Here is a 23,699-nt window from a genome sequence, read left to right on the forward strand (position 1 = left end):
ATGTGACTGGCCCAAGGTCAGCAAGCAAGTATGCCTGGCAGAGTGTAGACTTTGAATCTGAGTCTCCCAAATCCTAGTCAGATACTCTAGCTGGTTTTTCTTGTTGGTCATTTCCAGGCACTAGCACTCCTCAACTGCAGTGTTTTCGTTGGGAAATTTTTTTTTCCTTCACCCTGCCGGTAAAGCTACTGTATTCAGAGGCTCTGTGGGCAATTGAGGGTTTTTTTGTGCGATGGTGAAGAATGCCGTCAAGTCATAACAGGCTTAAGGTGATTCCTGGTGGGGTTTTTATGGCAAGACACTATCAGAGGTGGTTTGCCATTGCCTGCCTCTGCAACCCTCGTCTTCGTTGGAGGTCTCCCATCCAATAACTAAACAAGGCCGACCCTGCTTAGCTTCTGAGATCTGACGAGATGAGCCTTGCCTGGGCAATAGTAGATGCCAGTAGACACGCCCCCTCCAGCCATTTTGTAAGACTGGTTTGTTAAAATGTAGACTGTTTCCTTACTCATGTCAGTGTTTCCCTGCTATATCCTACGAATTTGCTGAGAGTTCGTCTGAAAGGCCTGCCTCCCTTTGTGCGCGTTTCCCATGACTAAGGAAGCGACCACCCCAAACGAAGACTGTGCCGCAGTTTTGCTGCCCTGAAATCCGTTTATACCTATGCTTTGTGAGACTCAAAATGGGGCTGGAACTTCCTACGATAAGCCGTCGTGCTAAACGATGTTGCAAAGACGCGGGTTTCCGCTACGACTTTAGAGACCAAGCCTATGCGCTCAGCTATAAGCTCCCTGTATTCATCAGACTTACTTTCAGGGTCTACGTACGTATTAAATGCAGAGAGCTTTTCAAATGGCGGTCGCTGCAGGCGATATAGCACTCACAAAATGGATGGACGCCCAGCGAGTTCTTGTGAACCTAGCACACGTTCAGTTGCACGAAAACTCCAAAGTACGATACAGAAAGAAAGCAGGGAAGCACTTTAGATATCAGAATTTCCCTATCGCAGTGCTGGGCAGCAGGGCTTTTAAGATGGGGACGAAACCCAGCCCGAAGACCCATTCGCAACCTTTCGGGCGTCATTTCTTCTCGGACAAAATGTAACAAAGGAGCGCTCCGCATAGGAAAAGCGAACTACTGTACCCAGAATTCTGCGCGCATAGAGAAGCTTAAGCCTGTCGGCCGCTGGAAACTTCTAAGCGGGTGGTGTAGAGCATTGTGGGTAGAAGACGAAGAGGTCTGCTTCGGCGCCATTTTACGGTGGTTGAGAGACGCTGTGGCGGCTGTCGTTGAGGCTGCTGTAGCAAGATTCCTTCCCTCCCGTTTCCCCTTCCCGGTAAGTTTCAATTCCTGGGAGTTTAGAAGCGGAGAAATTTATACAGACAAGGCGAAGAATCCTGGCCGTGGCGTTCAGTAATACGAGGGCATTCGATTCCCTTGTAAGATACCGTCGTAGACTTTGCCACTGTTACGACTCGGAGATTAGTACAGAGTGTAGCATTGTGCAGATTAGGGGTTGTTGAGGGTCCATTTTCTACAGACTGAGGTTTCGGTAATTAGGGGGTCTAGGTACCCCAAAAGATAAAGGAGGCGACTGTCTCTAGGGCATCATAGCTTGCTCCCTATCTCTAATTCTCCTTTCCCCTTAGTTAAAGCAGATTGGGCTTGAAAATTGACCTTGAAGATAACGCTCGTTACTGGCAGTGGCAGGTGTGGCAGCGTTCTGCGTTGATCCCGGATACTGCGGCGTGCCAGACGCCATTATGCCGCCTTCTCAACATCAGCTTTCTATAGATAACTAGGAGGTGCTGCCGTTGTCCTGTTTCATACCCCATCTGTCGCAGACTGAATTACTGCTGTTCAAGGGGGTATCTGGGCTGTTTTGGGGCTACTTATAGTCGGCGTTTCAATTCACAATTCTGATCACAAAAGTGATTGAGTAAACAGTTGCTGTTTATTTTTTTAAGTAGTTGCATTTAGATTAAGGTAATGGAGACTATTTTCAGCTGCAGGTATGTTGTTGTTTAATTTTTGTTAGTGCTGCTCCCTAATAGTAAATGAATGGAGGTGGGATGCGGTAGAGCAATGAATCCTTGCAGTCTGTACTTTAAAAATGATGCCAGCATCGATTGATTACCACTCCCCACCTTGTTTTTTAGACACTTCTCCTGATCTACTGGAAGCCAAAGGCAAACAAACCATGGGTTCGGACAAACGGTATGAAATAATTGACTTTTATGTAATGCTAGATTGTAGTTGCAGTGGTTAATACAAGGTAGCTCACTGTTAATACATTTTGCTGCTGAAGTATATATATCTGGTCTGTGAATGCTGTGGCTTTTGGCTTACTGAGATAAATATAAATTATTCAGTGACATTGACATATGTATCCTTAGAAAACACTATTATGCTTACTAAAAGTGGAAGGTAGTCCTTAGCTTAACAGATGCTATCCTTATTGATCTCAGTAAAAAAGGTCGATTGTGAATAAAAAGATGGATTCTATCTCACATAGGTAGAGCCACACAGGATGAAGGAAAACTTTCCCTCCTGCCCTTCCCACAGCAGGTTGCTGTGTTCCCTCTACTTGAAACTGGATTTCTAAGAGTAACATGGCAATGGAGTATCAGCAGTGTGCGGGGGGGGGGGGGATCATGAAAAATAGTTGCTCCCCCAATTCCTCAGATGTAGAAGGTCAGGACTGAAGCTATAGTTTGTATTGTGGTAAATTAATAAAACAAATTACATTAAAAATACGTTATGCTATTTCTTAAACCTTTGGACTGTAGAGCGCACTTATGTTTGAAAGAAACTTTTATCAGTTAGTGAGTTGCCCCTAAATAAGTCACACTGTATAGAGATATTCACCCAGATTTGCTCTAGTGACATAAATTACTTATGCCACCCTGTGCCTTAACATCATCACTCCTAATGGCATGCAATAGCTTTAATTTAAAAAGATTTGCGTACAGAACTCAGTCCTGTACTCCTACAGTAATAACCTGTACAATGGCTAATGTGATGTAATTGTATCATGTAGTTTGACTGGAGATGCTGCATTTTGATATAACCTTTCATGTTGTGTGTAAAGCTCTTAACTGAAGAGCACAATCACAACCTTTGATGTGTCTCTCTTTTTGAACTTTGTGTCCGTAGTGTGAGCAGGACTGAACGGAGTGGAAGATATGGTTCTATTATAGATAGGGATGATCGTGATGATCGAGATTCAAGAAGCCGGCGACGTGATTCTGAATATAAAAGAACCAGCGAGGAACGCAGAAGCGACAGATATGATGATTACAGGGACTATGATGGCAGAGATTATGATGGCAGAGATTATGATGGTAGAGATTATGATAGTCCTGAGGTAAGTAAGAGATGTGCATAATTTGATAGGTTGTGAATAAGGTATGAAGCTAATACTTGGTTAGCATATTGAACAGTTTTGTACTCATCCGTATTAATCAACAGTTGATTATTTAGATTATGCCTCAGATTATTGATCACACAATACGGCCAAGAATTTCAATTTGTTAGATATTTACTACTTGACTAATATTTAAAAAACTGTCCAGTCTTAAAATCTTGTCATCATCAAATGCAACTAGGATTTGCAGAAAAGAACAAAAAATTTCTGTGGAATGAATAAATGTTAGCTTACAAAGGTGACAATAGTTTTAATGAGTCTTAGGATGGCCTTTTTAATTGATAAAGTATCATAGAAGTGTCTTATAATATAGCATTGTATACACTTGCTGAAGCTCATGCTCGCTTGGCAGAGGGAGCGTGAACGTGAGCGACGTAATAGTGATAAATCCGAAGATGGGTATCATTCTGATGGAGACTATGGAGAACATGACTATAGAAATGACATTAATGATGAGAAAGAAAGCAAGACCATTATGTTACGTGGGCTCCCTATCACTGTTACAGACTATGATGTAAGTAAACCGTTAATCACTTCTTTAAGCAGTATCTGCAGTTCATCAGCTTTTTAGTAATACATTTCTGTTAAGTTTTTTTTTTCTTTCTCTATATTAGTGAATCTTAATTACTCTGGTTCTGTTAATTACTCTGGTTTTGATACAGAAATCTCACTGAACAAGTGAAAGGCACTTCTGCTCACCTGGGTTGGATTACTTTCATCTAACTGAAGAATCTTCCAGTTTCTAAAACAGTGTTTGGAAGAAAAAACAGGGGAAGGGTATTGGTTATCCTGTGTATGCATATGTAGGAAGTGCCTTCTGTTTATGCTGTGGGGTCTTGGTATCCAGGCTTTGAAATCTCTTCTGAAAGTCTCCTCAGTTTTATGACTTTATATTTAATACCATTTAATACCCTAAAGTGTATTAAAAATCAGTAGTTCTAAAAGTAGATTTTTAAATGTGATATGCTTATGGTGCAAACTTTATACCTCTTCTGAGTTGGAGTTCATATGAGCTACTAACAGATTTATTCCCACCATATATTTGGGTTAAAGGTATTTATGTAATTTATAATTATCCAGCTCTGAGAAAGCAGGGTGTATCAAAGCTCACAACGCATCATAGGTTTTTCAGTCTCTCACTTCCCGATCTTGATTCTGTATTACTTATATAGAACTTGCAGGTGTTCAAAATGACATAGGTGGAATTTTTGGCTTTTGCATCTCTCTTTTTGTATACTTCATACTTCTTCTGAGTTGCAGCTCATATGAGCAGCTAACAGATGTAGTTTCAAAGGAAACAATACTGTTAATACGTATTTTGGATTAAATTGTCTTGCTTGGCTAGAAATTCAGCATCTTTTTATGAATTTTCTGTTTTTCTTCAGTTGTTCCTGTTCTGTAGAACAATTGAATTGGATCTGTCATAGTAAAAGTGCAAGCCTAAATGGAGCTACACCCTTTTAGGTCCATGGGCATTAATGGGCTTGGGAGAGTGTGACTGCTTAGAATTACACAACGGTCTGCCATTTAACAGTGCATTAGATTAGAGCCCTGTGGCGCAGAGTGGTAAGCTGCAGTACTGCAGCCCAAGCTCTGCTCATGACCTGAGTTCAATCCTGGTGGAAACCAGGTTCAGGTAGCCGGTTCAAAGTTGACTCATCCTTCCATCCTTCTGAGGTCAGTAAAATGAGTACCCAGGTTCCTGGAGGTAAAGTGTAGATGACTGTGGAAGGCAATGGCAAACCACCCTGAAACAAGTCTGCCAAGAAAACATTGTGATGTGACATCCTCCCATGTGTCAGTAATTATTTTGGTGCTTGCACAGGGGACTGACCACCTTTACCTAGATGCAGGTAATTTATTCATAAAATCTGGCATTTGACCATTACAGAAATATACAGTTGTCTTAGTGCTCATTTGACTTGGAGGACCAAATCGATGTACGGAAAATAATCTGATAGAAAAGCCACTCTCCCCCAAGCTATCAAAACCAGTATTTGTGAGGTACTTTAATAATTAGATGGAATAGTATCCAGTGACAGGAGATTTTTTAGGAGAATGAGTTTAAGATGTGAAAATCAGTATGGTGTGAGGTACATGCTGATCTCATACCTCTGCAATCTAGCTGTCTTGTAAAATGCTTGGTTTTGGGAGGATTTCCTCTGTTTTGGAGGAAAATCTTGGTTTTATCCAGAACTCTTTGGCTGTGATGTTTGCTAGTTTTTGCACAAGTTTCAGATGGATCTTGTACTTTATTTGAAAGTCTGTTTGATTTCCATTGGGTCTGGTGTAATAAAGTGAATACCTAATTAGAATTTGGAAATAATTATCCCTTTTCTTTATCTGCTTTGCTTGGTATTTTTGTTCACTGATGATGGTTTGTCAAACTTGCATACAGATTCGAGAAATCATTGAATCCTGTGAAGGCCCTCGGCCTGCCGATGTGAGGCTGATGAAAAGAAAGACAGGTGAGAGTTCTACCTTTTTTTCTTTTTGGCAAGATCTTCCTCTTCCCCAGGCCTAAAACCGTTTTCAAAACTGCCCCACACCTGCAAGTACAAAGCAAAATGAGAGGTTTGCCATGGTTAAGGAATTTGGCCTTTTGAAAGGCTATAGGGTAGTAGAAGAAATCATCAGTTTTTATATATTAAAAGGTATTGGTAAGTAACAACTGTAAATCAGTTTTTAAATTTTAGTAGTCTCTTGCATGATTTTTAAACATGAATCCCATTCAGGTGGAATGTAGCCTGTTGAGGCAGCTTGGTTTCCTTGCCATGGCAAAACAAGAAGCAAATTCAGAGTTGACGTCACATTTATAAAACTGCTTTGTTGTGAAGTAATGAAGCAGTTGGAGAGAGATTCACCTGTTTTAAAGGAACTGACTAACACAAGTATCCCGTCTATATCTGAATGCTGTCTCTAGGTGTAAGCCGTGGTTTCGCCTTCGTGGAGTTTTATCACTTTCAAGATGCTACCAGCTGGATGGAAGCCAATCAGGTTGCTTCACTCACCAAGTCTAGATATTCCTGAAAATGGAACAAGTCTGTACAGTTTTTAAAAAGGAATAACTAAAAAGCTGAAGGAGTGGTTTATTCCAAAACCGTGACTTCCTAAAGACACAAAGCTTTGTGTATATTAAAATTTTTAAATAAATCTGAATAATATAGAAAATCTGGAAAGATCTGTTGGCAAGCTCTTATAATACCATCATACATCTGTGTTTTAAGTGTTCACTAGTAATGGTGCTATAACACAGATACCTTAATAATTTTTGAAGCATTTAACTAGACCCCTGGAGAATTGTTTTTACAATAATACTTTAGTTGCCCACCAAAATTAATTCTTTAAATAATTCTTACTATTTCAGATTCACAAGTGTGCTTTATGGCAGTATTAGTTGTAAAGATACAATCTTTAAAACTTAAATATAAAAACATTTGCAACTCTAGTAAAAGTCACGACTTTCCTGACATTAAGTATAAAGATATTACACATTTACAAAGCTATTAAAGTGATACATAGAATGAGAAACATATACTAAAAAAAATAATCTTAAATGAAGCTAATATGCCTCATAATTCCAGCATATTGATATGCACCTGATTTGAATTATATCACTTTCTCATAATGAAATTATTGGATTGATGAATTGCTGTGAAGCTAGAGCCGCACAGCTGTGTATGATAGTAAAAATATAAAGAGCAAAGATACAATGGTCATGCAGTTTTACAACTGAAAAATCATCTTGTGCTCAACTTTAACATCCTTATTTTATTTAATGGCTGTTTGAACTTTTTGTTTTGTGCAATAATTACAGCAATTAAAGTGAACTAATATTAAAATCTTTACATTCTTGAAGTTGTCTGTATAATGGCCATAGAATGCAGCGATGCCGAAAAATCAAATTAGCTTGCTAAGAAATTGGAATCACAATTTTAATGTATACAAAGCTGTATCAAAATTCATGAATCAGTTTCAAACTCCAAATAATCACACATTCTCTAGTAATAGGGAAAAGTAGCTGAGCTTCCCTAGTGGCCCTGTTGCCTTTAAACTGTCAGACAAACATGATACAGTATTGTAAATATGCCAACATATTTCGTTTGTGTGTGCATTCTCCAGTTAGTTCTGAGCCCTTCAGCCTTACCTTCTCCAGCAGTAAAGGATGAGGTCTGCACTCTCAATCTTTGCCAGATCTTTCAGTGCTCTTGAAGCCATTAATGTTAGAACTCAGTTTTCTAAAGTAACTTTTAGATAAATTGTGAGCCATGTTAACACAACATACACATCCCCTGGACATACTTAAAGGTGCATCTCTCTGAAGGAAGAGTTATAACAGACTTGCAAAAAGTTAAGGGGGTTATGGGATTTTGCATATGTAGAAATCAAAGAGTTTAAGGTTCAGAAACTTGGCTTCTTCATATAGATTTAACTAGCTAATCCTTTATTATGTTCACTAATTTTGAAGGGGCACTGAAAGCCATATGAAGTGTTAACCTATTGGCGAAACTTCAGTATCAATCTAGTTATTTGAAGACATACTTTCTGAAGGACAAACCTATTTGCAAGCTTTCATGCGTACTGATGAAAATTAGTTGAAAGAAATGTATACTGAACGTGTGTTCAGTTTATGACCTGTGTCAGCCTTAAAGAAGTATACTGAGGGTCTTTGCACAGAGTATTGTACTTTCAAAGGGGCACATGAAGCAACTGAGAAGTCCATATGTTTGAAGGTTTAAAGATTTAGGGTGTTTGAAGTTGGGGAAGAAGTGAAGCAGTCACTTAATGATACTCTAAAAGCCGTGTGTTGCTATGCCATTATGATTCGGTCTCCTTTGAGACACTTCCTGGTTCCATGTCAGCGCTTAGTTTTGGCAGCTTGATCAACATTCCCTGATACTGTTTACTTTTATTGCACATCCCATTTTCTTGCTGCCCATGCCCTGCAGGATTGGATGGGCAGAGTGTAGGTGGCGGTGGTTGGTCCTCTACGTTCTCCCCATATGTTGTCCATTTAATTCATGAGCACTGAATCCTCCGAAGTGTGCTCTGCCATGGGAAAATGGACACACGTGCTGTGATACTGGAATAACTAAATGTGCTTTTTTTACAGAAAAAACTGGTGATTCAGGGGAAACAGATTGCCATGCACTACAGCAATCCCAGGCCTAAATTTGAAGACTGGCTTTGTAACAAGGTAAGACATGTTTCTGCAAGTTAGACTTCCTATAAAGCTATATTTGACTGACTATGTTAAGGGAAGATTATTGTTAGAATCTCCATTCAAGATGGATTAGCTGCGAGTGCAGTTTACAATTCTTCGGATTCAAAATGGTGTATGATACAAATAATGGCAACAGTTGTGCCATTGAAGGAGAATTGTCTGGTGGAAGGAGCATCAGAGTTTGGTTTTTGGAGAAAAGAGACGCCTTATCTTGTACTGAAGAAACAACACTTTTCAGCAGTTTTGAGCATTGGACGTGGAGAACAGTTTAGTGATGGTGACTTGGCTCTTAACCAAAACCTGTTCAATTCTAATATTCTTTCCCTCCCTTGTTGTGATCCAGCTGCAATAACGCCTGCTGTTCTTTACTGTTTCCAGAGCAGTCCAAAGACAATGTTACCCAAGTTAACAGGGCTTGACTCATAGCTATTACAGAACTGTCTTGTAACATGATGGTACAGAGCCATTGTGGTTTTGAGATTTGTGTGAGGTTGGCATACTATATTCAGAAATAGTGAATATCGGGCTAGGACGTCTCTGACCACTTCCATCTTCTCTGCCTGTATTGAGAACCACGCAGGTCTGGGATATTACATAATATAGACAAAGTAAAAATGCACTTGGCCTCTAGGCCTCATAGTGAATTTTCTTAATTAGGAATTTGGTCTGTCAAGACTTAGTTGATTCTTATGTGAAGTTGAATGAGCATTTTTTTTAAAGGAAAACTGTTCTGAGGAAGTACTATGGATCTTGATAGCCTGTACAAAAGCTTTCAGCATAAACAGTCAAGTCCTGCTTAGAGCCAGAGCAGACAATTAACATCTGTAAACCGCTAACACAAGTAGTCTACTTGAGTGAGCAGTGTAATGTCATGTTTTCTTACTACAAAAGTAGCTGTTATGTGTTTCCGTTTCAGATAGTGTGCATGGAAAAAAATAAACATTTGTGAATGGTACATCAGTTTTGAGTCTTCGTTAAAGCAGATCACGTTATGTTGATGGATGATGGGTCCTAAGTTTAAAACAAATTATCAGCCTTAGTTTTTTAACTATGCTATCTGATAACAGATGAATTCTGCTGATCTTGCCACCCTGATAGATGCTTTTGTAACCTAAGTGCTAGATTACTGCAACACAATAATGAAGCTGCTCCAAAAACAGTTTAGAAGCTTCATTTGGTATAGGATACAGCTGCTATCCTGTTGGTGAGAGCCCAGAGATGGGAGTTTTAGTTGCTTGCTTCCAAGTCCAGTTTAACAAGCTAGTGTTAAGCCTTAAACAATTTAGGGCCACCTCTCCTGATGCGAACATACCCACCATCTCAGGGTTTCCTCTTCAAAATCTATCCATTTAATCACTGTCCAGGCCTGTTGCTTTGGAGCAGCAGCTTTCCCTCTCTAAAGTGGTTTGATGAGGGGTCCTGGTTTGGCCCAGTACTGTAGGCAGTATTGGGTTCTTTTCAGAGGAGTCTGTGAACATTGGATTGAGTGCCAGATTGAGTGGGGGAGCCGTTGTAAGTTTTAAACTTTGTGAAACTGATTTTGTGTCTTGTTGCTAGCTTTCATTGGCTTTGAATGCTGCTTTAGGTTGTCATCTAACAACAAGAAAGTCAGGATAAAAATGTTTTGACATTGTCAGTCACACCCTGCTTATCATATCCAAGCATTTAATGGTTACACTTATCTGTCCCTTCAGCCCTGCATTTTTCTCCAAGATTACCTTTGAATCCTTGGGCAGCCCAATCCTAAAGCCTGGTGCCACTCCACAACTCCCTATGGACTTTTGCAGGAAAGCCACGCCAGTGCCCAATCTTGGCGAGGCGCAGCTCCCATGACAGCTTCGCCCACAACAGCTTATTGCCACACTGCTCCCCTGACAGGCGCATGAGAGGCAAGCAGCAGTGAAGCCAGTGGGGAGGCACACACCCCGGTCAGAGAGCAGGCATCCCTGCCTATGGGGGCAGAGGTAACACTGAAGGTGCGGACAGGGCACCCCACCCTCTCGCCCATTCACCCCCCATTTCCAATGAGGGTGAGACAGGTAGCTGCAGCTCAACGTGCCTGCAAATCTCACCCCTGCTGCTGTGAGAAACATTTCCCCCTCCCTGAACAGTGGGACCAGAAAAATGGCAGGACCCAGTGACGGTCACACTTGCAGCCTGCAGTACTTGGAATCAGCCCCAGGTCCCAGAGAGGCAGATGGAGGTGGGGGCTGGTTCTTCAGTGAAACCACATGAGAGGCCAGAAGGCCCATTGGAAGTGATAGGAGTGGCAAATGCCCACGGACTTGCAGCGGCGCCATTTGAACACATCACTGCATCACAAAGATGTGACGAGAATGTGGGTTAGACCTTGATAGCCCCGACTGCTTACAGGAGCAAAGAAACTGCGCCCGGCCCATCCAACCCCCCCCCCCCCCCCGGCTCACCAGATTTTCCAAGTTCATCCCTGCCTCTGCAAACAGCGAAAAGGAGGGTGGTCCAGCCTCCCCAAGGAAGAGCCCCAGAGATCCCACGATGTCGCTCCACATTCTCCACCTCCTGGCAGCAACCCTCCCCCCACATGCAGCAGTCATCTGCCTGGCTCACCAGATGCCAGCAACACTGTCAGAGAATGAGAGTCCTCAGTGGTGCTGCCCCCACCCCGCCAGACATACACAGGCCACACTAGAATTCCCACCCCACTGCCTAAAGTTACATTAAGGGGGGAAGGGGCAGGGAAGCTGGATGGGGCCCCAAGGCGCCACTGGACACCTCCTCCTCCTTGCAGTAGAGCCCACCCCATCCTGCCAGCCCTGAGCCAGGAATCATTCCCCAGGATGTGTGAAAAGATCCCTACAGGGAGTTGGAGCGGGGGCTACTGTCATCATCAGGCAAGGAAGCAAACAGACAAGCAGTTTGTTTTTCAACATATTTTATTAAACTGGAAAAGGTGAAGAGGTTCTCTGGACATGTGTCTTGCCAGTGTCCTTCAGCTGAAAAGGGAGCAATGGCAGTTTGTGCAGCAGTCAGAGCCGCAAAATCTGTTCCTTTTCCTGCCCTCAGGTGAGGTTGAGATGTGGGCTGCCTTGGGGAACTGTTCCCTGGGCTGGACCTGAATGGCATTTGTGGAGGATCACCTGGGGCTGGAACAGCCATGCTCCTTGGCCTCCCTAACAGGCTGAGACCTGCCTGAAAGGGAAACACGTGTGGCAAGGGACCCAGCCCTGTGCAAGCCCCAGCCCAGTATGCCACATTCTGGGAGGGTGTCCATGGGTGGGAGCGGCAGCAGCAGCTCCATTGGCATGGGTACAGCTCACAGGCAGATGATGCATCCCCCTCTGGCAAAAAATCACTCCTCATCTGCCTCCGGATGGTCATCCTGTGAGGGAGACAGTCGAGTGGTTGAGCACCCACCACCAACAAGGAGTTATGAAAACCCAGTCACCCTGACCTGCTGCTGCACTTCCTCCTCTGCCAGGGGACGTCCAGCTGAGGGATCTGAATAGAGCCCCCAGGTGAGAAGCTGGAGCCCCCCACCTCAAATGGCTGTGTCAAGGATGGTTCCTTGGACAACTGCCTTCATGACCAGCGTGGGCAGCTGCTGCCCCCCCCCACACACACACACACCGGCAAGCCTCACCTGCAGAGGCTGGTGTTCAGGAGAGTGCAGGTGAGTAGAAAGGGCAGCTGGTGCTGGCAAGTGAGCTGGGGAGCTGCTGCCCCAGCGCCTCCTTACCTGTCAGAGCACCCTCACCCTTTTACGAGCTGGGACTCAGGTGTCAGATGACCTGCAAGGAAACTTGGGTGGAGTTTGTTAGTATGACATTTTGGACTAGGTGCTTCTTCCCTTGAGTGAGTGCAAAATACTCCCTGATTCTTCAAAGTCCCCCAAGTGCGATCGTGCCCCACCACTGTGAGCACTTTCTCCCACCTTGCGCTCAAAGTCTCCATGGCAGGGGGCAGCTGGGCAGAGCCTCAGGCTGCCTGCCAACTTACCTGGGTTCATGGGCACCTCGCCCAGAAGTTATATAGGGCTCCTGGTGAGCTGATTGAGCATGCAGAGGGGGGCTCGCCCTCCATAAGGGTGCATGCGGATTGGTCCCTGTGGTAGTCGCCATCCTATGCTCCACTGGGCCTCATGGGTGTGGCGGGGGGGGGGCCTGCATTTTCCTGTTCGATAGGCACCTATGGGCTATGCCACCTTTTTTTGTGGCATAACTTTCTGCTGCTGCAGAGGGTGTGCCCGGGCCCAGCGTGGCTTAGGGAGTTGAGTAACTCCTGGCCCGCCCTTCGGTGCCAGTGCAGGAAATTATGTCACACGCCTCCATCTAGCTGCCAGTCCTGGTCGCCACTGCCAGGCCATGGCAGGGGTGCACCTCTCCCAGTTGCTAGTGGAGGGGGTGTTACACCCATGTAAGTCTGAGTTACGGCAACATAAGCTTTGGTCCGCTCCCTGAGTGCTTTCAACCCTCCCCTTAGGATTGCCCAGTTGTTCTCTCCCTCTTAAGTATCCTGTACATAGGTTCTGCTTAATTGTTGTGTCCTTTGCTTTGGCATAATCTTCGAACTGGTATTCATTTCTCCTTTTGAAGCCCAATGTGACTGTTTTCTTAGTGTTTTACAGAACACATATTATTAAGTGGTTGATACTCAAGTTAAATCTTGAAAAATACATAAAACTGTATACTGATCTAAAAATTTTCCTGTATGGAGAGCTCAAAGATTCTAAAATGTCAGTATCCAGTCAGTTGTCCTGACTTGATGACAGAAGAGCACTCTGTCACATCTATATGCACCTGGACACTAGAGGCCAAGCGTGCACTAAGCTGACTCATATCAGCATATTTTGGCTTTGTGAATTTACCATCTGCATCACAAGTGTGCTAAATAATGTGCAATTAATATTAATTCTGTTACTTGAAAATAATTTGTAGAACTGGGATGTATTCTTCAGTAGTACATTAAGATGTAATAAATTGGTTTTGTGTTTTAGTGCTGCCTTTACAACTTCAGGAGGCGATTAAAATGTTTCCGGTGTGGAGCAGATAAGTTTGGTAAGCTCAGATAAAAGTATAATTTAGTTTGAACTCTCCTGTACCAGATGTTTGTAACCAGCATGTCCTTCATTTTCTGGAACTGTAGATGTCTGTTAACATACTGTATGCTTAAATGCAACTTTCCCTCTTTTATGATGAAGATTCGGAGCAGGAGGTACCACCTGGAGGAGCAGAAGCTGTTCAGTCTGTGGATTACTATTGTGACAGTGAGTCATTTCTCAAGGTTTCTTTTCCTCTTTTAGGCTGGCGGGATGGAGGGTTTCCTGAGAACATTGAAGGTGTCATCAAAGTTATTTAGAGAATAATAATCAGATGCTGCTTCTTCATAAGCTGTTATAAGGAGGGGGGGGCACATTCCCAGCTGCTCAAGCACTCTAATGTCCCATGGGAGCTGTGTAAACCATGACATTTTTATAGCAAAGGGTATTTGTGGTCTCTGACTTGATCATGCAATGGCTGTGAGGGCGCACTCTCCTCACCCACTTTCCCTTCCAGTGTCAGCATTGTTTTTGTCCCCCTAATTGCCTCTGCTACAGTCTTATAGTACACCTGCCTTGTGTGTCCCTCCCATTGAGGTCATTCTTCTTGCCTTTCCAGCTGAACCCACAGGTTTCCCTCCCAATTCTCTTTTTAGTGATTCCCCTCCTGTGACCATGCCTTTCACTTTAATTTTTTTCTTGATTTGGCTAATCCTTGCTCTTCAGTTTTCCAGTTTGGATGGAAAGCTTATTCTGTCCATCTTCACTTGTACACTAAGGAAAAGTTGTAGGGAAAAAAATCAAGTCATTTGATGGACTTAAAACTAGTCTTATGCTAAGTACACTGATATAGTCACTCATATAGTCGCCAAGGAGACTTATTTTTATATAGGTATAAATATAGCTCCATGTCTGGCGTTTGACAAAAGTACTGGAAGGTTTCCCCCCAAATATTCATATTAATATCTGTTTTTGTGTTTGTCTGCACTTAGCAGTGGTTGTAACAGTTTTATTTTTTCCTCCAGCTCTTATTCTCCGCAATATAGCTCCTCACACAGTAGTGGAATCAATCATGACCGCTCTGTCACCCTATGCTTCTCTGGCAGTAAATAATATTCGACTTATCAAAGACAAACAGACCCAGCAGAATAGAGGCTTTGCTTTTGTACAGTTGTCTTCAGCAATGGTAAGGAGGTACTTTATTGTACTTTGACATCAGATACTGTGTTAATCCTGGAGAACGCTCTCTTTTCTAGGGAGTATTCCAGTTTAGTTAGTTGCACAACACCTAACTGTTCTAACTGGTTCCTTTGGAGAGGTGATAGAATGTAAAGCCTTTGGAGTCCATTCTTTTGAGAAACACCATAGACGTGGTTTACATTCTATTGAAGTTAATGCAGGTCCAAGCCCACTCCTTTAAATGTGATGACAGATTCAAGATTCAGAATCTTACGAGTAATCGTTAAGTGAGGCTGTGCCTTCCCTTTATGGAAAGGAGCAACATCTTATGTAGACAAAAGATGCATGCCATTTCTCAGCCCTTGGGTTGTATATTTCAGTGCCCTGGATGCAATTCTGTCTTGACAATTTGAGCTACAATAAAAGTAATCTTTTTTTTAGGATGCTTCTCAGCTGTTGCAGATTTTGCAGAGTCTTCAGCCTCCTCTGAAAATAGATGGCAAAACAATTGGTGTGGATTTTGCAAAGAGTGCCAGGAAGTGAGTTACAATTTATTGGTCTTTCTCTTCTGTATTAGAAGTTTCTCAAAAATCTTACAATAGAACAGGATTTAAAAATTGCAATTAGTTATGCAGTTTTCCTGCTTTAATATTGTGGAAAGTCTTATGAAACGAAAACTTATCACCCAGTGTCATCTTGGTAGTTTTGACTGTCCCTGATATCTAGGGGTGAAAGTGTATGTATTTGTTCGTTCTTTATTTCAGGGATTTGCTTCTTCCGGATGGTAATCGTGTTAGTGCTTTCTCTGTGGCTAGTACAGCTATTGCTGCAGCCCAGTGGTCATCCACGCAGGTAGAGTATCTCTGAAATAGATGTGGTAGGGAAGGTCTCTTACAGTGACTTAAATAGCATAGTTGTTTTGTCGTATTTGATGCTTAGTCACCACTTTCCATTTGTAGCCTCAGAGTGGAGAAGGCAGCTCTGTTGACTTCAGTTACCTCCAGCTAGGACAGGATGGTTATTCCCAGTATGCTCAGGTAGGATGAATGTTGGCATAATAAAGAGCATACATATCTACTCCAAGAGTCCTTGACATCATACAACACAAAACTAACTTTATTGCTTAATTCCTTACATAATTTCACAGGATTATCCACAATTCTACCAAAATCAAGGAGGGGCATTGGATGCAGATACTGCCACAATATCAGGTAAAAGCTTTCTCTTTGTAGTACAAGTACAGTTCTGCTTGTCAGTGTTATTGAGCAAATTCTGCATAATTGAACCAGTTTAAGTTTAGAGCCGTTGACAACCATCTCCAAATCTGTTCTGGCTATGGCAGACTATGAATAAAGTAGCTGCTGGTTTAAGTTCTAATGTCTTCATGCAGTAGAGCAGTGAATAATCAAGGGCCTAGAAATGGTATACCATCTTAATATAGAGGAAGGTCCCAAAGACCATATTCACAGAGTCAGCAGATCAGGCAGTAGAATGGATTGTGTAAATTAGAATGTCTGTGAACATACTCTTTAAGGATTTCACTGGGGACATTCAGATGCACTTCAGGAAGTTGAATTGTAGTTTGAATAATGAAACGTACTTAGGATTTCCTTCCCCCCCCCCCCCCCCCTGTATTCTTAATGGTCTGTTTGTCGGCAGGCTCTTCAGTTTCAGCAACAACTACAGCAGCTGTTGTTTCCCAGAGTCCTCAGTTGTATAATCAGCGAAGTAACTCACCTGAATCCCCGGTAAATAGAAAATGTATTTTGTTTCAGAGTGTTTCTCTTTCAGTGTTTGGCTTAGTTTGGAATTCTTATTCATTTCACATAATTGAAAACTTAACAATATTTTGGTTACTTTTGTATACATTCACATTCTGTAGCCCTTTTTATTGTTTGTATGATAACGTTTATGATAACGTTAGGCAGGTGCTTAACTCACAGCCTGAGACAGCCAGTGTATGAACCTCTCAGTTGCAGCCACTAGGAAGTATTGGGCTATATCCAGGATCCTTAGTAGGTTGATGGGGTGGTTTTTTGTTCATTTATGCACAGACGTACATGTGTGTGAGAATGTCTTGTTAAAAAAAAAACACTACATCTATACAATCCAAAAAGCGTTGAGCTACTTTTCAGTAATGAATGTTCTCCCCCTCCCAGACACAGGCAGCACAGCCAAGCACTAGTTCCCAAGTGCCATCAACATCTCCAACTGGTGTAGTCCCTGGGACCAAGTATGGTAGGCAAAATTAATTTCTACTAGTTCTTAAATAGCATGTCATTTGGTAGGAATGTATCGCATTGGGTGGGGGGGGGGTGCATACATTCTTAGGACGAAAGCTGCTTGTGGATCAAATTAACTATTTCTCTCTATGCAGGACTCCTATATGATAGCTTTGTTGTCTTGGGGAAGCAGGCTTAGAAGGAGCAGGATATTAGAATACTTAACTAACATCATCTTAAGTAAGGCAATGTCTGCTCCTCAGGCCTTATAGGAAAGCAGCATTCCTAATTATCTGCTGAATGTCTCCCAGACTTTGCTAGCTGCTTCTCACCAGGCCAAGCGTATTCATCCAGCAAGATGATGTTGGTCAGAACAACTGCTCTGATGTCTTTCACTACTGTGATTCCAGATGTTTTCTTATTTGTTAGTAAATAATACATAATATGAGTACTTTGGTAATAGCGCACACTGTCATTTTACAGCCATCCCAGACACTTCTACATATCAATATGATGAATCATCAGGTTTCTATTATGATCCTGTGACAGGGCTCTATTATGATCCAAACTCCCAGGTAAACAGAATTCTCTTGGCTGTTGGATTTTTTTTTTAAAGCCTTGGGTCACCAAAGAGACTTCTGCAATAGCTTCATTGTCTGGGGTGGGAGAGATGTTTAAGAGTCTAAACAAAAGGAAAAGGTGTTGCTGAAAGGAGATGTGGGAAGGGAGGTGCATGGAAGGAGCAGGGTACATTATTATTAGCTCTTATATGAACAAGGCAGGAGTAGCTGTCTTACCTTACCTGAATCATCATTGCTGTGTTATGATCCAAACTCCTGGGCAGAAAGAATTCTTCTGGCTGTTCTAACTGAAAAAAAAATATTTTCTGTATTGAGTCTTGAAGGACTCCTGGATCATGGAACTGTCAGAGTCTACCTAGTGGGAATTGGAAATGACCTCTTCACTAAGGTCTTGGACAAAACCAGGCAATCCTCACATAGAGAGACCAACAGTCTGATATATTGGCATTTGTATGGATTTGTGTGGCTGAGGCTGCCTTGTAGCTTTTTGATCATTAGGTCTTGGTTGTCTGATTGTCCTATTAGATTTGGCATTCTTTGCCACAATTTTGAAACTGCATAGGAAATTGCACATAATTGTGTACCCATTTTATTCTCTAGATATAGCGACTAATTCTGAAAATTGTGTCCTAGTTTTGTAAATAGTTTACAAGTTGTAGTAGCTTTCTTGACTGTTGGTTTGCTTATGAACATGAAAGGTATCTTTATTTCTTTTAGTACTATTACAATGCAGTAACACAACAGTATCTTTACTGGGATGGCGAGAAAGAGACTTACCTACCTGCAGCAGAAGGAACAGCATACCAACAAAATGCACCTTCAACCAAAGAAGGGAAAGAAAAGAAAGAGAAACCCAAGAGCAAAACAGCCCAACAGGTGACGTTAAAGTTGGTGGCTTTAAAAAGTTACAAAAGAGTATGTGATTAAAATATCCAGTTTTCCAAAGAGTTTAACACCCATGGATTGATGGTCCAAGTATCCCTAATTCAGTGGAGATCTGTGTGCTGGAGCTAAGAAATATTGTAAATCAGCTGGCTTTGAAGATTTCCAAATGCAGGCATTTTCACGCTGGAGTTTGATTTCATTTGACATAATTAGCAGTTACGTGTCAGTTATGTGAAAGGAAAAGATGAAATTGATTTGTATCCAGGTGTTACAATTCCACTATTATGAAGCATAGTCTTGTAATATTATGTAGAAAAATAGCTGATTAAAGTATTTTTCCTGTTCAGATTGCTAAAGATATGGAACGTTGGGCCAAGAGCTTAAACAAACAGAAGGAGAATTTCAAGAATAGTTTCCAGCCTCTGAACGTGAGGGAGGAAGAAAGAAGAGAGTCTGCAGCAGCTGATGCTGGTTTTGCTCTGTTCGAGAAAAAGGTAGATTGTGATTAACAAGAGTGTTCGATGTGCAAGAGAGCCCTTCCCCCAGGTGTGCAACCTTTTGGCTCATGAGTGTGTTATTATTCCAGGGCACCTTGTCTGAAAGACAGCAGATAATGACTGAGGTGATAAAGAATGGAGAAGATGATAACCCACTCAAAGTAAGTGTAAAATAGCCTATGTAGACTTCTTTTCAAGATTGCTCAGTGTGCCTGCCTTTTGGTGAATTCATAATCTCAAGAAGTAAACATTGGCAGACAATTGTGTTTTGGCCAGGGTTGTAACTTGGCACCCAAGAATTTTTTCCTTCTCTCATAATGGTCAGTCTGACAAGTATTTGGGACAGAGAGATGCCAGAAATAGGTGTCTGTTTTGCCCTCTTATCTCTGGAGTTGTAAAAGGTCATGATGGGCTATAACCCTTCTGAAGAGTCTTAGTGAGCAAGACCTCTACCATTTTCTCTTAATGGCTGATTTTCTCTTACTTAGTAGTTAACTTGAGTAATGTTCTTTTTGTAGAATATCGGGAAGGGTTCTAGTCCTAGTAATACTGTCAGTATTTACAGATTAAGGGTCTATTTCAGGCAAGTGCAGTAGTGCATTAGCAGTACTCTGTCTCCATCTATTTGGAAAGTGTAAGGAGCACTTGCAGGCTCCCTGAATAAACTTTCCCTCTGTATACTGTGCAATTTTGTGTATTTGATACTGTCATCTATACGCAGTATATTTTGCTACTGTACTCAGTCTTGCCACTGCTTTTTTTCCAGCGTGGATTGGTGGCTGCTTATAGCGGAGACAGTGATAATGAAGAGGATTTCCTGGAAAGACTGGAGTGTGAGGAAGAAAAGTTAACAGATTGGAAAAAATTGGCCTGTTTGTTATGTAGAAGGCAGTTTCCAAATAAAGACGCTCTAGTAAGGCACCAACAGCTCTCCGATTTACACAAGGTAGCCTGTTTGATCAGTTTTCATAAAGTTAGTGTTGCAGAATTTTAGTGGTGTGGTATAGAGCTTTAAATCAGTTTATCCCTTTAGCTGTGAGAGCAAAGGGAATGTAGAAAACTTGTTAGAATGACACAGTAGTACAGCTCAAGTGGAATAAATGTCATTATCTTTATATAGGTAAAATAGTTTCTCAGTTTTGTTTCCATTATTCTAGATGTCTTAAGAGATTTTTAATTTACAATTGTATACTGTCATGGAACTCAAGGCAGTGTATGCAGGATCTACCAAGAAGTCTCCTAATAAGGCACTCCTTAGATTTGTAGTTGTAAAGTATCAGCAAAGATGTTGGATTGGGCAATAACCTGGGATACATGTTTCTGAAACTACTGAATGCTAGCCTTGTTATACACTAGTAGGCTATAAATTGCTACCTTTGTAAAATTATACTGTTTGCTCAGTTTTGATTATTAAATTATTCACATACTGTTTTTCATGTAAAGCAAAACATGGACATCTACAGGCGGTCTAGACTGTCAGAACAAGAACTTGAAGCTTTGGAAATGCGTGAGAGAGAGGTAAGTAGCAAAAGAAAAATTAAAGGTGGTCTTCAGCCACTAAGCAATAGTGTGGTATAAATTGATGTTGCAACCTGCTTTGTGGGGAATTCACAGAGTTGCCACTATTTTGATACTTGAATCAGAGCTAATAGAGATTTTGGTGAACTAACTCCATGCTTTCAGATACCGATGAATAACTGCCACATGTCTTCTGTGGCAGCTAGAATCAAAATTTTCTGTGGTGTCTGTTTTTCATTCACTACTGTTAATACCTGAAAGCCTTGGTATAAAAAAAAATAAATTCCAGTAGCATCAGAGTGGAAGCAGTATGCATACTGTGCTGTATCCTGCTTGGCTAATTAGTTGCATGCCTTGCCCCTATTTTTTCTGGGTAATATGTTGCTACATTGTATCAGAGCTTACAGTGACAAAAGGTTAATGGACTTGATCTAATTTCAGATGAAATACAGAGACAGAGCAGCTGAACGCCGTGAGAAGTATGGCATTCCAGAGCCTCCAGAGCCAAAGCGGAAAAAAGTGTTTGATGCTGGCACTGTGTATGTATTTGAAATACGTTATAATTACTGTTAGGAAAATTTGGGAAATTTTGTTCTTGTCTTAACTGTGTTACTTTTTTGTAGGAATTATGAGCAGCCCACTAAAGATGGTATTGACCATAGCAATATTGGCAACAAAATGCTTCAGGCCATGGGGTGGAGGGAAGGCTCAGGATTAGGAAGGAAATGCCAAGGCATCACTGCTCCTATTGAGGTAAGAATGAGTAAGGTTACTTGGAGAAAGGTCTGAATGCATTTCAGTCTTAACTGTTTTCAGATGTCTACTTTTAATAGTGTTGGACAGTGAAGAAGACCTGTCAGTCTCCAGATAAAAGTTAACTGCTGTAATGTGTTGTTTCTCTGAAGCTGCTGTTACAATCTGGCACTCTTAATCACCTGTGAGAATTTGTAGAATTGTTCCCCCTTACATGTAAATTGGGATTCTTCTGCAAGTGGCAGTTTACAATATCACTGATAGGCATGGAGTGTAAACTTTCACGGCTACCCAGAGCTTTTCATGGATATGCTTGTAGAAACAAGGTGCTAGGCCCATTCTTCATCTAAATGATACCTTGACAGTATACAATGTATTATGCTCTACAGTTCCAGATAGCTTATAAAAAACTAATGAAAGTGTTGTTTAGGAAACAGTTCAACACATATGTCAATTTAGTAGTTAAGTGACAGTGTAATCCTAAACAGTTACACGTTCTAAGGCCAGTGAAGTCAATGAGTTTTAAAAGGGAGGAGGGTAACTGATTACAGTTGCGTGGTTAATGTTGGGGTTAAATAATGTTCTTCCTCTGATTTTAGAACATCTGATATAGGCAATAATTCTGTTTTAATCATGGTATAACATTTTTTTGCTTCTTTCAAGCTGCTAAAAGGCCTGGTTTCCTTTGCAGGCTCAAGTGAGAATGAGAGGGGCTGGACTAGGAGCAAAGGGTAGTTCTTACGGTGTCTCCACTGCAGACTCCTACAAAGATGCTGTACGGAAAGCTATGTTTGCCCGATTCACTGAAATGGAATAACGTCCATCCATCTTGGAAGTTTATGAGGATTGAAACATTTCTTCATTCTTCTGAATTGACTGTTAAAAACCTTATTGCCTCAGAGGCATTGAAGTGTTTCCGTTATAAATTGTGGTTAACCATTTCCATTCCAGGTTTTCCTTTTCTTCCACTGTGAAGCATAGAAAGCAAAGCAGTCCAGCTTCCTGTTGGAAGAACATTTCTAGGTGAAGAGGGCGTGCTGCATCTTTATGCATTTTTGTATATACTGTAAATTAATATGTTGTGTTCAGAGGTTTGTGTAGTCTTAAAAACCACTCCTGTCTTCTGGAGCAGTTAAAGTGTTAATGTGACTTGACACTCTCTCTGCCTACTTTGTATTGTTTCCCATTTTGGCAAAACTTTCCTGTACATTTTGTATATGTCTTTGTATAGACTTTTTGAAAATTTTGATTCTGGATGCCAGTTCAGGCTTCTTTCAAAAAGAAATAAAAGCCGAAACCAAAATCTGTTTCTAATTTAAAGAATTTATATGTTGCTTCTCTAGGAAAATTCTGTTCAAAGTTTTACAGTCAAAATGAAGTAAAACCAACTGGGATGGGGGCAAGTACTGCTCATCCATAAATGGAATTTTTAATACCTACAGACGTGATGCTGGTCCAAGAAGGGCGAGGTGGATGTTGTCTGGAGCTCCTTGAGTTCTCATGCTACTTTGCCCCTGCAAATCCTGTAGCCTCAGTATTGCTGTTTTGAAGGTCTTGCACATACTGGGGATAGAGTAGGATAGAACTATGATGCTGAGCATCCATATATTCAGAGATAATCCAGTTTGGTGTAATGGTTAAGAGCTACAGAATTCTAATTTGGAGAACTGGTTTTGATTACCCACTCCTCCGCTTGAAGCCAGCTGTGCGACCTTGGGTCGGTCTTAGAACTCTCTCAGCCCCACCCTCCTCACAGGGTGATAGTTGTAAGGAGGAGGAGGATAACATGCTTTGTAATCCATTCTGAGTAGGTGCAAAGTTGTCCTGAAGGGTAGTATATAAATTCAATTATTAAAAAGACAAAACAGTATAAAGACTTGGGTAAAAAAATTCATTCACCTCATTTTGAAAAAAGTCTTTTTGTCATCCCCATGTTGCACGTGGGTGGCTGAGAATGAGAGGGGTGTCTTATGTGAAGTCGCCTAATGAATTGATAGCAGCGGCTAGATAGAAGCAGGGACTTCTTGAATCACAGTGCATTCTTAATCTTGTCCTAACAGCTTTAGCTTTGAAAAAAAATATGTTTTTGGGGGGGAAGCAGCACTGGTCAGGATAGGTGGCAGTGGGTGCAGCTGTGGGACACTACAGGGGAAAAAAAGACAAAGATTTTTTACTGAGATTATTAGGCACTGCTCCAAATTTCTACTAGGCTGTCTTCTGATAAATACCCTGGTTTGGAACAATACCTGCAGAGAGGGAGCCCGTATACATTGATCTAATGTTTATTATTCAACAGGTACTTTGAGACTTCAGGGTCCTGCATGCAGTATGATAGCAAATTGCAGTTCATATATAGGGGTACTTGAACATCCTTGCTCACTTAGATTATCATTCAGTCA

General features: G+C 41.5%; 1 protein-coding gene across 1 annotated transcript; it reads left to right on the top strand.

Moving 5' to 3' along the window:
* Window positions 1–1,231: 1,231 nt before the first annotated feature.
* Window positions 1,232–22,623, top strand: RBM5 (RNA binding motif protein 5). The gene is made up of 25 exons (XM_054977789.1): window positions 1,232–1,336; window positions 2,160–2,217; window positions 3,157–3,367; window positions 3,780–3,941; window positions 5,826–5,895; window positions 6,351–6,424; window positions 8,541–8,624; window positions 13,624–13,684; window positions 13,828–13,893; window positions 14,691–14,851; window positions 15,286–15,383; window positions 15,609–15,696; window positions 15,804–15,881; window positions 15,992–16,055; window positions 16,504–16,592; window positions 17,004–17,082; window positions 17,550–17,641; window positions 18,365–18,523; window positions 18,880–19,026; window positions 19,119–19,190; window positions 19,796–19,975; window positions 20,473–20,547; window positions 20,989–21,086; window positions 21,171–21,300; window positions 21,992–22,623. The coding sequence occupies exons 2-25, from the start codon at window positions 2,201–2,203 to the stop codon at window positions 22,115–22,117; spliced, it is 2,481 nt and encodes an 826-aa protein (XP_054833764.1). The 5' UTR covers window positions 1,232–1,336; window positions 2,160–2,200; the 3' UTR covers window positions 22,118–22,623.
* The last annotated feature ends 1,076 nt before the right edge of the window (window positions 22,624–23,699 follow it).

The sequence above is a fragment of the Eublepharis macularius genome, chromosome 4 (genome assembly GCF_028583425.1).
Source record: "Eublepharis macularius isolate TG4126 chromosome 4, MPM_Emac_v1.0, whole genome shotgun sequence".
NCBI lineage: Eukaryota > Metazoa > Chordata > Lepidosauria > Squamata > Eublepharidae > Eublepharis > Eublepharis macularius.

Bases quoted from the DNA above. Each gene is read 5' to 3' on its own strand.
- RBM5 (XM_054977789.1), top strand. The intron at 14,852-15,285 runs GTAAGGAGGTAC...TCTTTTTTTTAG, and splicing joins TACAGTTGTCTTCAGCAATG to GATGCTTCTCAGCTGTTGCA. The intron at 15,384-15,608 runs GTGAGTTACAAT...TCTTTATTTCAG, and splicing joins TTTGCAAAGAGTGCCAGGAA to GGATTTGCTTCTTCCGGATG.